At 32.9% G+C, this 12476-nt stretch overlaps 1 protein-coding gene across 2 annotated transcripts; it reads left to right on the top strand.

Annotated features, from left to right (window-relative positions):
* Positions 1-5920: 5920 nt before the first annotated feature.
* LOC149139680 (momilactone A synthase-like) lies at positions 5921-7759 on the top strand. 2 transcript variants are annotated; one of them, XM_089448041.1, is made up of 2 exons: positions 5921-6212; positions 6726-7759. In XM_089448041.1, the coding sequence occupies exons 1-2, from the start codon at positions 6148-6150 to the stop codon at positions 7504-7506; spliced, it is 846 nt and encodes a 281-aa protein (XP_089304167.1). In that variant the 5' UTR covers positions 5921-6147; the 3' UTR covers positions 7507-7759. The 2 variants fall into 2 exon arrangements, with proteins under 2 accessions (XP_089304167.1, XP_089304166.1); XM_089448040.1 differs by having other exon boundaries at positions 6723-7759.
* Positions 7760-12476: the final 4717 nt, after the last annotated feature.

The raw sequence follows: 12476 nt of genomic DNA, 5'->3' as shown, positions 1-12476 counted from the left end.
TCTAGAGGAATTTTCATATCTCCACCCATATATCAAGAGTTCTAGGAGAAATCCAATATCCACCCTTGACCCTTGGGAATTTTCCCAAGACCATCTAAACCAGGATACAAGTTTATCAGTCATCCAAAGCTGAATCAGAGAGAGAACCCACTACATCATGGCTATTTAGTAAATTGGAAGGAAAGGTGGAAACCATTGTCAATCCATGCAAATACCATGACAATGACAACAAAATAACCAAAGAACCACATGCATGTACCATACATCCAAATCTCAGCAAGGAAATCACACATGCAACTTGTTACCTACAATGAAATCCAGTTGTAACTGTTGATCCAACCTTCTCTCTGCTGCTCACAATTCCTTTGTTTTTCCTTTGCTTTCTTCTCTCCAAGTCCAAGTGAATGTTAGGATGCTCCAAGAATTCTCTAAGTGTGCAAGAGTGTAAGAGTATGGAAGAAGAGAGCCAAAAGCTAAAACTGGCAAAAAACTGTGAATTGTTTCTCTAATGCCTTTTTATTATTGATCTTTAGTCTCTTCCATTCCTTTCTCCTTTTTCTTAATTTTCCTATAATTTCTCTCTAATTTCCCTTGCATGCATATTTGTGTCTCTTCATCTTCCTTTTCTCCTATTTTCCTTTATTTCCTTAATTAAATGCCATTTATTACCTCTTTTACTTTGTCAATCCCTTTGCCAATTTTCATAGACATTAACAAACTACAAATGATTATCACTATAATGTTTTCCCATCATTTAGCTTGGAATATGTGTCCCATGACCTTTTTCTTATTTTATTTACATGGAAAATCAACTAAGGGTTGTTACAGTTGTTCATAAATTTTCCTGTAAACATAAATACAGGCATAAGAAATGTACCTAGCTTACTTGGTGGATTCTTAAGCATTAACAAAACATTTGAGGGAATTACCAATGCCTACTAGAGTTTCCTCATCCCAAAATTCACTCAGCAATGAATATAATCTGATCCAAACTAGTGTTATAGTAAAATATGTCTTGTATGGCATAAATCGCTATGTCTAAAAGCAAAAATAGAAACCTTCTGAGTAAAAAAAATATGCACCATTCTCAAACACTTGAGTTCAATCCTCTATGTTAGAAAATAAAATAGTGAAGAAACCCTAAGTTCCCAATTTTGACTTGTTTTGGCCCTTAGGTTTTCGATTTATTTGGTCCCAGTGAGAGAGAACTATTTTGAAGACCATATGTTGAGAAATTTCTTGATTAACACGTGATTCCACATGTATTGGATATGTTCCCTCATGCAGCTAGATTAAACCTCAAATTAGAGTCTACTACAAATTTTGGTGTAGAAATTATAGTCTTCAACTACTCATGAAGGTTTAATCAAAATCACAAGACACAAACCTACTCTACTGCTCTATGGAATTCAATTCACAATTTAGAACATCAATCACAAACAGACAATAAAAAATAACACACATGCACACAATATTTTTTCAGCGGAAAGAAATATGCTAAAAACCTCAATGTTTTCTTGGATTAATATTATGAATAAAGATGTATTACAATTGCTTTGATCAACTGAGCACAACCTACAAGTGAATAACCTGTTTCTCTGCTCATTGAGAAGATCTGAACCAGACTTAGTCAATTTATTCCTCTGCTTCAAACCCTATTACCTTGTGCAATTGCTTGAGAAATTAGGTCCTATTATTTAGTAATTTATCCAAAATGGATTGTGTAATTCCCTAGGTTGATCATCTGACTACATGCAACACTTGTACACTCAAGACTAGTCTACAACTAATGTTACACTACCTTGGAATCTCCACCATAGCTGGAGAACTCGAATTCTCTACATGCACTAGCTAATTTGGGCTGATTGATCAGTTAACTCGATGATCACTGAGTTTGAGTGAAGTCTCACTGCAAAACTAACCTTCCACTAGTTCCTCCAATAGTTGGAACTAGTTTAACTGAAAACAACTTGAAATAACTAACCTTCCTTGTTATAAATTAGCAATCACACATGGTTAACTGAATTGTAACTCCTCCAACTCAAATTTAATAAGTAAAGAGGTTGACACAAACAATATCACACATGTTAACTGCATCCAAGTTGTTTTCTGATGTGGAAATTCAAATTTTCTCAATTTAATCAAAAGGAAGAATCAAATTGAGAATTTCTTGTTGCATTTTTCAACATTTGGAAGGCAATTTCTAGGTCAGCCTTTCCCTAATTGGTTGGTGGATTGTTGGGGTTTAAGCTAATATCCATTAGGGTTAGGACTAGAAATCATGGGGTTAGTAGCAGAGGGTTTCCCTAAGCTATTAACCCCTACAACAATTCTACTATAGGAAGGAGAGTCACTCCCTCCAATGGAATTCAGTATAAGAATAGCAATCTAAAAGCCACTAGAAACATAGCATCTAGGGTTTGATGAGAAGACCAAAATTTGTAGATCAAAATCCTCGCCACAAAACTTTGATTTTCTGATTAATATTGTTTTTTTGTTTATATATATATATATATATATATATATATATATATATATATAAAAATTTTACTAAAATTAAAATGGACTAACTTTTATTAAGAGAAATAATATATGTAAATATCATATTATAATATACTTCCTATGGAGGGGTTCAATGGTATTAGACGTGGATTGATATTTTAATGCATAGATGGAATACAATCTCTTAAAACCTTGAGTACGCTCTTCCTCGTGTTGTTAGCATTAGCATTAACGGTTGGTAATATGACCAAGGATGGTTGGTCTTTTAGTTCAACTTCCTTTAGGTTGATTATCTAGCATATCTATCTAGCGTGTCTACTTAAGTGGAGGATGGTAGATTAGAAATTGAGTGATGGAAGAAGTAAGAGTATTTCACATCAATTTTATATTACTATTTCTCGGTATGGTGGCCTTGTTGGTTCCATTAACACTTTGAATATTTTGAAAAGGTTTATAAGGTTTTACTCTTACAAGTTCTATTTCCTAGAATAGGTTGGGAGTTTGGAATGATTTGTGGAATGAATTATGATCTTGGTAAGGAAGCTTTACTTTGAAAAAGTGTGGTTAAATTTCTTTGCAGATTAAATTTTTGTGTAAAGATTAATTGAAGTTAATCTTTTTTCCTTTTTTAGCTTCATTTTGGTGTGTTTTTTTTACTTTATTTCTCTCTTACGATCCTTGGCCTTTATGCCTTTTGGATTTCTCACTCATTCTTGGGATTTCCTCCCCCTTGTTTATGTGTTGCATGATTCAAGGTCTATGATTGGAATTTCAAATATTCATTATTTTCCATTTATACCAATCGAGGTACAGGTTTGTAGGCTTGCAGCTGTAGGTAAGTTCTTTGAGTGGGTCTCAAAAGTGGGTTTTGTCTCACTTCATCCTTTTCCGCATCCCTTTGGGAGCAGAAAGTTGGTATGCTCTCCTCGGGGATCCCTTTGTCCTCATGCCTAGACTTCAGCAACCTTCTGGGCAAAGTGGTGCTAAGATGACCCGAGTCGCTTCAATTCCAAGAACATCGGCTACAACTTAACACTTCGCAACCATGTATACTTTTGTTATTCAATCAGAAATTTCACGATAAATTCATCAAGATGGAGAGGAAGCTAGGGGGAAAAGGCATTTCATTCTTAACGTAGAGATTGAAGAGGCACATGTTCTAGGAAAACATGCTACATGCAAATTGTGCACATTTATTGGCAGTGAAAAACTAGCATGAAAAAGGTGTCAGTGGAGTGCTCAAAGACCCACCATGAAATAGTCTTGTGCATTGACGAAATTCTACAAAAATTTCAAAATTTAAATAGCAAGGCATCCATCCCAGCAAAGAATATCAGAAACCTCAAATTTTCTATAACTAACGCACTATAAGACTTTTTATAAAATTAACTAAAGAGAAATTCTAAAACTCTTCTTTTATGCTTCCCAAATAAATTTTAAATCATTTTTATTTATATTAATAAAAATCTCTATTTAGCCTTATCTTATATATGAATGAATATATTATACCCTTATCCCATATACTATGTCACACTATTTATACTTGTTTATATATATATATATATATATAAACTTTGTTATATTTGAAAAAAAAAATTGCAAACATAAAAATAATTTGTTATATTTAACGACAACTTGCAATATAAAAAGAACCAAAAAAAATTGTTCGCCGATGATGACTTTTCGATCAGACCAGAAAGGATAGCCATTGTTGAATGGAATGCTGAAGTCACAAGTTTTTGTCTATCATTCTTATCATGTTAGGTGGAGGTCTTTTTCATAATCATAATCATTAGCATCTCAGTTTTAAATTTAGTAACTATATAAATTACCTTATCATAGATTCTAGAATTTAGTAACGATATAAGTATATATTGAAATAAATATAAATAAAGTTGAGCAAAATCAACCCATTGACTTTGTAACTTTGCTTACACTTATTGATATCAAAATATTCCAAATTTACAACTAACATTAATAATTAACCATAAATAACAATGTTTCATTTTTGTACTTTTCAGTATGGTATATAATCTAACTCTATTCTCTAGAACCGTGTGTAAGATACATAATATCCACTCAACAACGTAGTTTTAATTTTTTTGGCTTTTGCAATCGGAAGTTGGTGATATGATTTTTAATGAGTTTCTGCTATTTTATTTTTTTTAATATTTTATTTAAATAATATTTTTACATATAAATTTAATTTTTTTGGAAATTTTTATAATATAAAATTTAATTTTATACATTAGGTTGTAGAACAATTATAGATTTATTTTAAACATAGATTTAATATAAGTTGAGAGAATAAATTTCTGCAAACTTATTTTAGAATGCACAAAAAAATGTGTAATTTTTTTGTTGTTTAAATAGTATTTTTGAATGTTATAGATATTAAATAACAAGTGTATAAGGTTTCAGCATTTCACTTACATATTTTTTAATTTTTAATTACTTTACATGAAATTATATTAAATCATATGAAAAATTAATTAAATATGCATAGCTTTTTTTATTTTTATTAGAGTGGACATTGTTTTTTTATTTAGAGAATATTTTATTTTTATTTTAAGAGGGATGGACATACTTACACATAGACTGTATAATGAACCTCTGAGCTTCACACTAGGCTGTAAAATAAACTTCTAGACTCAATGAATCTCTTAAATAAATAAATAAACTTACACATCACCTTTACACTAAACTGTAAAATGAACCTCTAAACTAAATCAACCTCTTAGGTAAACCAGAAAATTGTAGTCTAAAAATTATGCTTTTTTGCCCTGAAAATTATGGAAATTCCGGTCATATTTTGAAAAAATCAGGCAGGGATTTCTTTAAATCCAAGTAAAAACTGTCTAAATTCATAATTTTAGGTGGCCTAGATATTTTGAGGGGGCTGAATTCATTTCCACCATCAAAAACATGATTCAAACACTACCTCTACAATTTATTTATTTTATTTTTTTTTTCTCAAATTCCAGTAACTTTGACCATTTAATTAATTCCTCTGCCTACTCCAACTAGAAACCACTGCAACCACCCACTAGAAACCACTGCAACCACCAACTAGAAGCCACTGCAACCAGAAACCAACTAGAAACCACTCCAACCAGAAACCGTACCCCAGACTAACATAACGTATATAATTTATGATGACCGAACTCATGAAATAGATGTATGAAGAATCGTTTACTTCGTGAAAGTACAACTTTTCAATTCGATGGATTCGTCCCGCTGGTCCCGGTGGAACCCTGTCATGATTCGTTTTGATGATGTTTAGGTGACTGACAGAGAAATATTGATCAACGCTTTCAGAGTTGAACGGGGCCTTCCCGGCTGGCTTATCCGGCTCTTCTAAAGGCGGTGTCACCGAGTTATAAAAGTCGTCGAGGCCTTTTCCGGACGATTTAGGTTTTTGACTGTGAAATAATGTGAGGGAGTTGTGATGGAAAAATAATTGTTTCTACGCTATAATAAGTAGACCTAGCTAGGCCTTGCTTCTGCCCAATATTAACCAACTGACCTGACCTAGCTAGGCCTTGCTTCTGCCCAATATTAACTGAGTTGGTGCTACTCGTTTTCTACAATCTGGGGCTCACTTCTTTTCTGCATCATCCAATTATCCGAGTTTGCTACCCAGTCATGTCTAACAAAGAATTTAATGGTGCTGCTGACAATATGGGCTCGCTGCACGGATCGGAGCGAAGGTAATATGATACTGTAAATGGAGGATTAAATTTTGTGAATTTATTCTTGAATTTATGTTTGTTTTTTTTAAGTCTTACTAGCATGATCAGTTGGGAATGGGCTTTTTTTTAGTACGGTTAGTATTATAGAATTTTAAAGAAGAAACTGCTGTGCTCGTGCTAAGGAAGGGGATGAGACAAGCTAAAATCTAGTCAGATGATCAGTTGGGAATGGTCTTTTTTTTAGTACGGTTAGTACTATAGAATTTTAAAGAAGGGGATGAGACAAGCTAAAATCTAATCAGATTCATCTCGTAGCACGAAGGGGATGAGACAAGCTAAAATCTAATCAGATTCACCTAGGTGTTGATCCATAGGTGATTTTGATAAGTTAAATGATGGCCTGAGTTACTGTTTCTCAAAGTCAAGCCTAGATAAACACATATCACTTTAGAAATCCAAAAAAAAATGTGTTTTTTTTTTTATAAATCATCCTGTCGGGTAAAATTTCTGGCCAATGATTTTTTGAAGCAGGTTGGAGGGCAAGGTCGCAATAATAACGGGCGGGGCAATGGGTATCGGAGAAGCCATCGTTCGGCTCTTCACAAAGCACGGAGCCAGAGTCATAATCGCAGACATTGCAGATGAAACCGGCAAAGTTCTGGCCGAATGCCTTTCACCCCCTGCCATTTACGTGCACTGCGATGTGAGCAAAGAGCAAGACGTCAGCGCTGCGGTGGATTTGGCCGTCGAGAAATACGGGCAGCTCGATATCATGTTTAACAACGCCGGAACTGCCCCTACCGCTCTGGTTAAGGGCGTAACGGAGTACGACATGGAGCAATTCGATCGAGTAATGAAGGTAAACGTGAGAGGAGTGATGCTGGGCATTAAACACGCGGGCCGCGTGATGATTCCGCGGAAGAAGGGCACCATAATCTCCACGGGCAGCGTTGCGGGGATAATAGGAGGAGGTAATTCATACTCATACGCCGCCTCCAAACATGCAGTGATAGGGCTCACAAAGAATGGAGCAGCTGAGCTTGGGAAGTATGGCATCAGAGTCAATATTGTCTCTCCTTATGGCGTGGCTACCCCTCTTGCAGTCCAGAGCCTAAAAATGGGCGATGCCTCCTCAGTAGAGGCCTTCTTCGGGAGCCTCGCCAACTTACAGGGAGTGACACTTAAAGTGGAGGATATTGCGGAGGCCGCGCTGTATTTGGCGAGCAATGAGGCTAAGTATGTTAGCGGGCATAACCTGGTCATTGATGGAGGAATAACTGTTGTTAATCACTCCTGGGGACTCTACAGGTGATAGTTCTTTATGCGAATTCTCTATAGGACTCTTGCAATGCCACTTGATCATTTTGTGCACGGCTCATTCCTCTCTGCAATCCACAAATTTATAAAACTGCTCTGTCGTTATCGGATCCAATATCTGTAATCGGGAGGGTAAGGGGGTGGTTCAACTAATATGGGTTTGCTCAACCTTAAGATTTAAGAGAGGCAGTTTAACTTTCGTTGTTACTGTATTTTATATATTTGACTGGTTGTAGTTGTTAAGTACATATTTTAGAGTTTAAATTCAAATAAGGATTATTTAGAGGAATAGGGTATGGATTTTTATCTCATTAACAAGACGATCTAACAGCCCAATTTAATATTTGACATGGCCTTGCTCTTTTAAAATAAAAAAACATTAAATTAAAAATCACCCTACCTTCAAAAGTGTAAATTGTGTAAAATCTTCAAAACACAAATCAAAGAAAATGCATAGACTTTTTAATCTTTACTCACTTGTCACCCCCATTTTTCTATTATACTAACTAAATTCTCAAATTCTTTCGCACTAACTTTAAATATGTACAATTTATCTTATCATGGATATAGCATGTACTCATAGGGATACAATCTTTTCATAAATAAATAAATTTGAGCACAAATTTTGGAAAAAAAAAATGGTATCTATTTTATTTATTAATAAATTTTAAATTTTAATCAATTTATATAGTAGGTTTTTTTATACATATATAAATTCCAATCAATTTATAGTAGTTTTTTTTATGTATATATAATATGTTTTATGTATATATAATATGTAATTTCTTTTTGATTAAATTATATTTTTGAATGTTATATAGATTATATAATTTAATCTTACAAGTCCAAAATATAGTTGTTGAATTTCAAAGAAAATTGACAAAAAAAAATACACATAATAAAAATGTAAAATACCTAAACTACTTAAATACATATTTTTTTTAAATATACATAGTTGACATTACAATATTTTACATAACATGTGCATTGAAATATTCTGCTAATGGATCACATTGCCTATATTGAAATGATTATTTTTATTATCAACATATTTTTAAGTATAAACCACATATTAAAATATTTTATCAATGACCCACATTGAAACATTTTACTATTATGAATATTTTCAAATCTCACAAATTAATTTTATATTAAGAATGGAATGAATTACACATCTCCCTAATATTATTATTTTTATTATAAAGTACTCCATATTTTTTATCTTAGTTTTTAACTTTCAAATACCTTTTTTTTTTTAATTGAATATTTACTATATACAACTTTAAATTATTTTCTCTATATATATATATATAAAATTTAAATTTTGTGTTGAAATATTTTTTGATAAGTATAAAGTTTAAACATATTATTCATATTTTCTTTAATTTCTAATTACTTGATCTTTTTTTTAAATTGACACTAAATTATATTATATTACTAGACATCTATAAGTGCCACAAATGAAATATTTTTACTATATGAAGTTTTAATATCAACAACAAATTAAATGACCATACATCTATATATTTTATTTATAATTCAAAGTAAGCAAATATTTTTATCTTATTAGGTTGTAATATCAACAACAAATTGAATGATCATAGTAAGGTTGGGGTTATTAATCTTTTATAATTATTTTAATTGGAAATAATTAAACATACACATTATTTTTTGTTTTTTATTATAGCTCTTATTGTTTTTCTATTTAAAAAATATTCCATTTTTATTTTAGGAGGGACATATATCTATGCCATATTAAACATAGATTGAATCTCCCATCACCCTCATATTAACTTATAACTGTAATTACCCAAAATAGATATTATTAAATTAAGGTTTCAGTGATTTAACAATACATTATTAGGTATTTATTATTGTTCCTACCTAAACTAGATATCAGTAAATTAAGATTTCAGTGCTTTAACAATACATTCTAGTAGATATGAGTAAATTCAAGTTTGAATTTACTAATTTTGTTTAACTAAATAAATTTTATTTCTAATTAATCTACACTCCAAAAATTAATATAAATTAATTTAATTTTTTAAAATTAAATTATTTTATTAAATTATCATATAAATATTTTTATGAAAATATAAATTTAAATAATTAAAGATTTATAAATATCTCGATAAAATATTTATTACTAATGGTAATCATGACTTGGTTTAGCATGTTAAATGGATTGGGGTCTAGGTTATATATATAATTCTATTATTTCTAAAAAGTATATTAAATTAAGAACATACTAATTTTACATTTCTAGGATTAAATACAAGAATGATTTATAGTTTTTTTTTCTCTTTTCTCTTTCACGCATCAGTCTAACCTACATAGCTATTTATAACAGTTGAAATTTGAATCATATCTCTATCTCTTTGGGAGAGATCCACAACTACTAGTTCAATTTTGTTTGGACCATATCTTTATCTCTTTGGGAGAGATCCACAACCACTAGTTCAATTTTGTTCGTTATCTCTTTTTCACATTCTCAGAGATTTGTTCGTTATCTCTTTCTTACTTTCTGAGTGATCTGACTCATGGTTGCACTTTTGGCTGCTAATTGTAGGCACAATCATAGATGATTCTCTTTCATTGTCCTTTACTGAAAGGTTCTCCTCTGTAGAGAGATAGGGTTGTGTCACTGAGGGCTAATATGGAATTAGCTAAGTTGAGTTGTCAATAGATGTATTCTATTTCTGAGAGCCTTCTTCTGATTTGTAGAATTCTTGGGGCTTGTTGCTACCTTTAGACTAGCTAAGTTGAGTTGTCAATAGATGTATTCTATTTCTGAGAGCCTTCTTCTGATTTGTAGAATTCTTGGGGCCTGTTGCTACCTTCAGACTCCAGCATCCCTGAATGCTTTTCTTTAGATCCTAGGTGGAGAAAGTCCCTTTAGAAGAGGGACATGAATTTTAAGGATGCCCTAGTTGTTGAAAAATTGTATACCTTAAAATTATATTTTCGTAGTTTAGTGGTTGCATATACTCCTTACCATTGCACATAAGAATGATTCTCTCTAGTAATCCTTCACTGGCATCCACCTCAACATGTATTCAGACGAAAGTGATGATACCTTTTCCCAATCTTTCACTATCTATTTTGTTGAAAATGCAGCAAGAAAATATTTGCTTGAATTTTCCTTAGTCAAACAAGAGAAAGTTCAAATTTCTATTTCAGCATAAATCTTGGACGTAGTTAATTGAGGTGACATGGCACTTGTCACTCAGTTAACTCAGTTAATTCGAGTTGGGGAAGCTTGAGTTCAATTCAGTATGTTTGGTTGCTAATTTGTAGCAATCTATTTCAGTTAATTTAAGTTATTGTCTCTTAAACTAGTTCTAACTGTTCGAAGAACTAGTGGAGGTCAAGTTGTGGAAGTGGAACTTCAACCACACTAAGTGATCAACCTGTTAACTGATCAAGTAGCCTAAAATAATTGTTGCATGCAAAGAATTCAAGTTACCTAGTTGAGATGGAGATTTCAAGGCAATGTACTATCACTTGTAGCATATTCTAATGTGTACAGGTGGTGGATGCAGTAAGAGGAAGGACCTAAGGGAATTGCACAATTTAATAGTGGGAAATTCTTAAATAATAGGGGCCAATTTTCTAGAGGAGAAACACAAGAAAATAAAAGCTTGGAGGGCTTGAAAATTGGCTAAATGTTGGCCAGAGTCAGTCAAGCAAGCAGAGGGATATACTATACCCTTTTAGGGTGTGCTCAAGCTTGAGAAAGCATATGTATTTCATTTATATTATCTTATTAATGCAATATAGATAGTAAGGAGTTTTTAATAGTTCCTTTTCCCTAGATAAATATCTGTGCATGTGTGATGTTTCATTTTTCATGTCTATGATTTGTGCTCTAAATAGTGAATTAACTTCCGTGGATCAATAGAGTAGCTTCAAGTCTTGTGATTTAGTAAATTTCATGAGAATTTTTGAATCTTCACATTAATTTCTACATGGTATCAGAGTTGGAATCACTGTAGAGCAGAGATTTCAAAGTTTTCATTGTAGGAAGATCGAATTTGAAGATCAATGTTGGAGGTTTTCTTCAGGACTAAGAAGATGGATTTCAATGTACTCGGACTAGAATATGCCTTGGAAGGAACCTCAAACTTTGTTTCATGGAAGCACCACATGGAGGTAGTACAGGATGACAATGGGCTGCTAGAATAAATCAAGACAGATGTAGAAAAACCCCAAGTGCCTAGAATCTTTCTCAGTGGAAGAAAGATGTGGCCAAGGTGAGGAGAATGATATTGGAGAGAATACATGATCATATTGTGTCAAATATCCATGGCAAAGAGACTTTATTTGTGATGTGGAAACCACTGACAGAATTTTTTAAGAATAGTAGTGACCATGGGAAGTTGGCACTCAAGGACAATATTTGGAGTATCAAGATGCAGAAGAATGACAAAATTTCGCAATATCTGAGAAAGTTTACACAATGTCATGATGAACTTGGCAGGGTCAGTGTTAATGTCCCTAAAGAAGACTTGTTAGCTCTAGCCATTCTTGGCCTTCCCAAGAGCTGGCATAGCTATCAAGATTTGGTAAATGATAGGGAGAAACTACCAAGTTGGGAGCGCTTATGGTCCGACCTGAAACATGAGGAAATGAGGGGAATATCAGAGACAAGACTTCAACCAAGGGCAAGGATGGGGATAACTATGCCTTGGCTAGAAGGGCAAAGAAAGGGAAAGGGAAGAAATCCCAATCCAAAGCATAATTGAGTCAAGGTGGAAAGAATAAATACTTGTCTAGAATCAAGTGCTTTCACAGTCATGAATTCATGCACTATGCCATGAAATGTCCACACAAGAAGACAAGTAAGATTACCTCTGGAGGAGCCGCAGGTGAATCTTTGGTTTCATAGTTTGATCTTGAATTTACTCTCATTGCATGCATGGCCATAATAGTGATGGGAAGCATGTGGTACCTAGACAATGGTGT

This window comes from Pinus tabuliformis, chromosome X, assembly GCF_031772625.1.
Source record: "Pinus tabuliformis cultivar Carrire ecotype Pingquan chromosome X, CPIR1, whole genome shotgun sequence".
Lineage (NCBI taxonomy): Eukaryota > Viridiplantae > Streptophyta > Pinopsida > Pinales > Pinaceae > Pinus > Pinus tabuliformis.
This window is presented reverse-complemented; position numbering and strand designations above follow the sequence as displayed.

Bases quoted from the DNA above. Each gene is read 5' to 3' on its own strand.
- LOC149139680 (XM_089448040.1), top strand. From the start codon at position 6,148: ATGTCTAACAAAGAATTTAATGGTGCTGCTGACAATATGGGCTCGCTG. The intron at 6,213-6,722 runs GTAATATGATAC...GATTTTTTGAAG, and splicing joins CTGCACGGATCGGAGCGAAG to CAGGTTGGAGGGCAAGGTCG.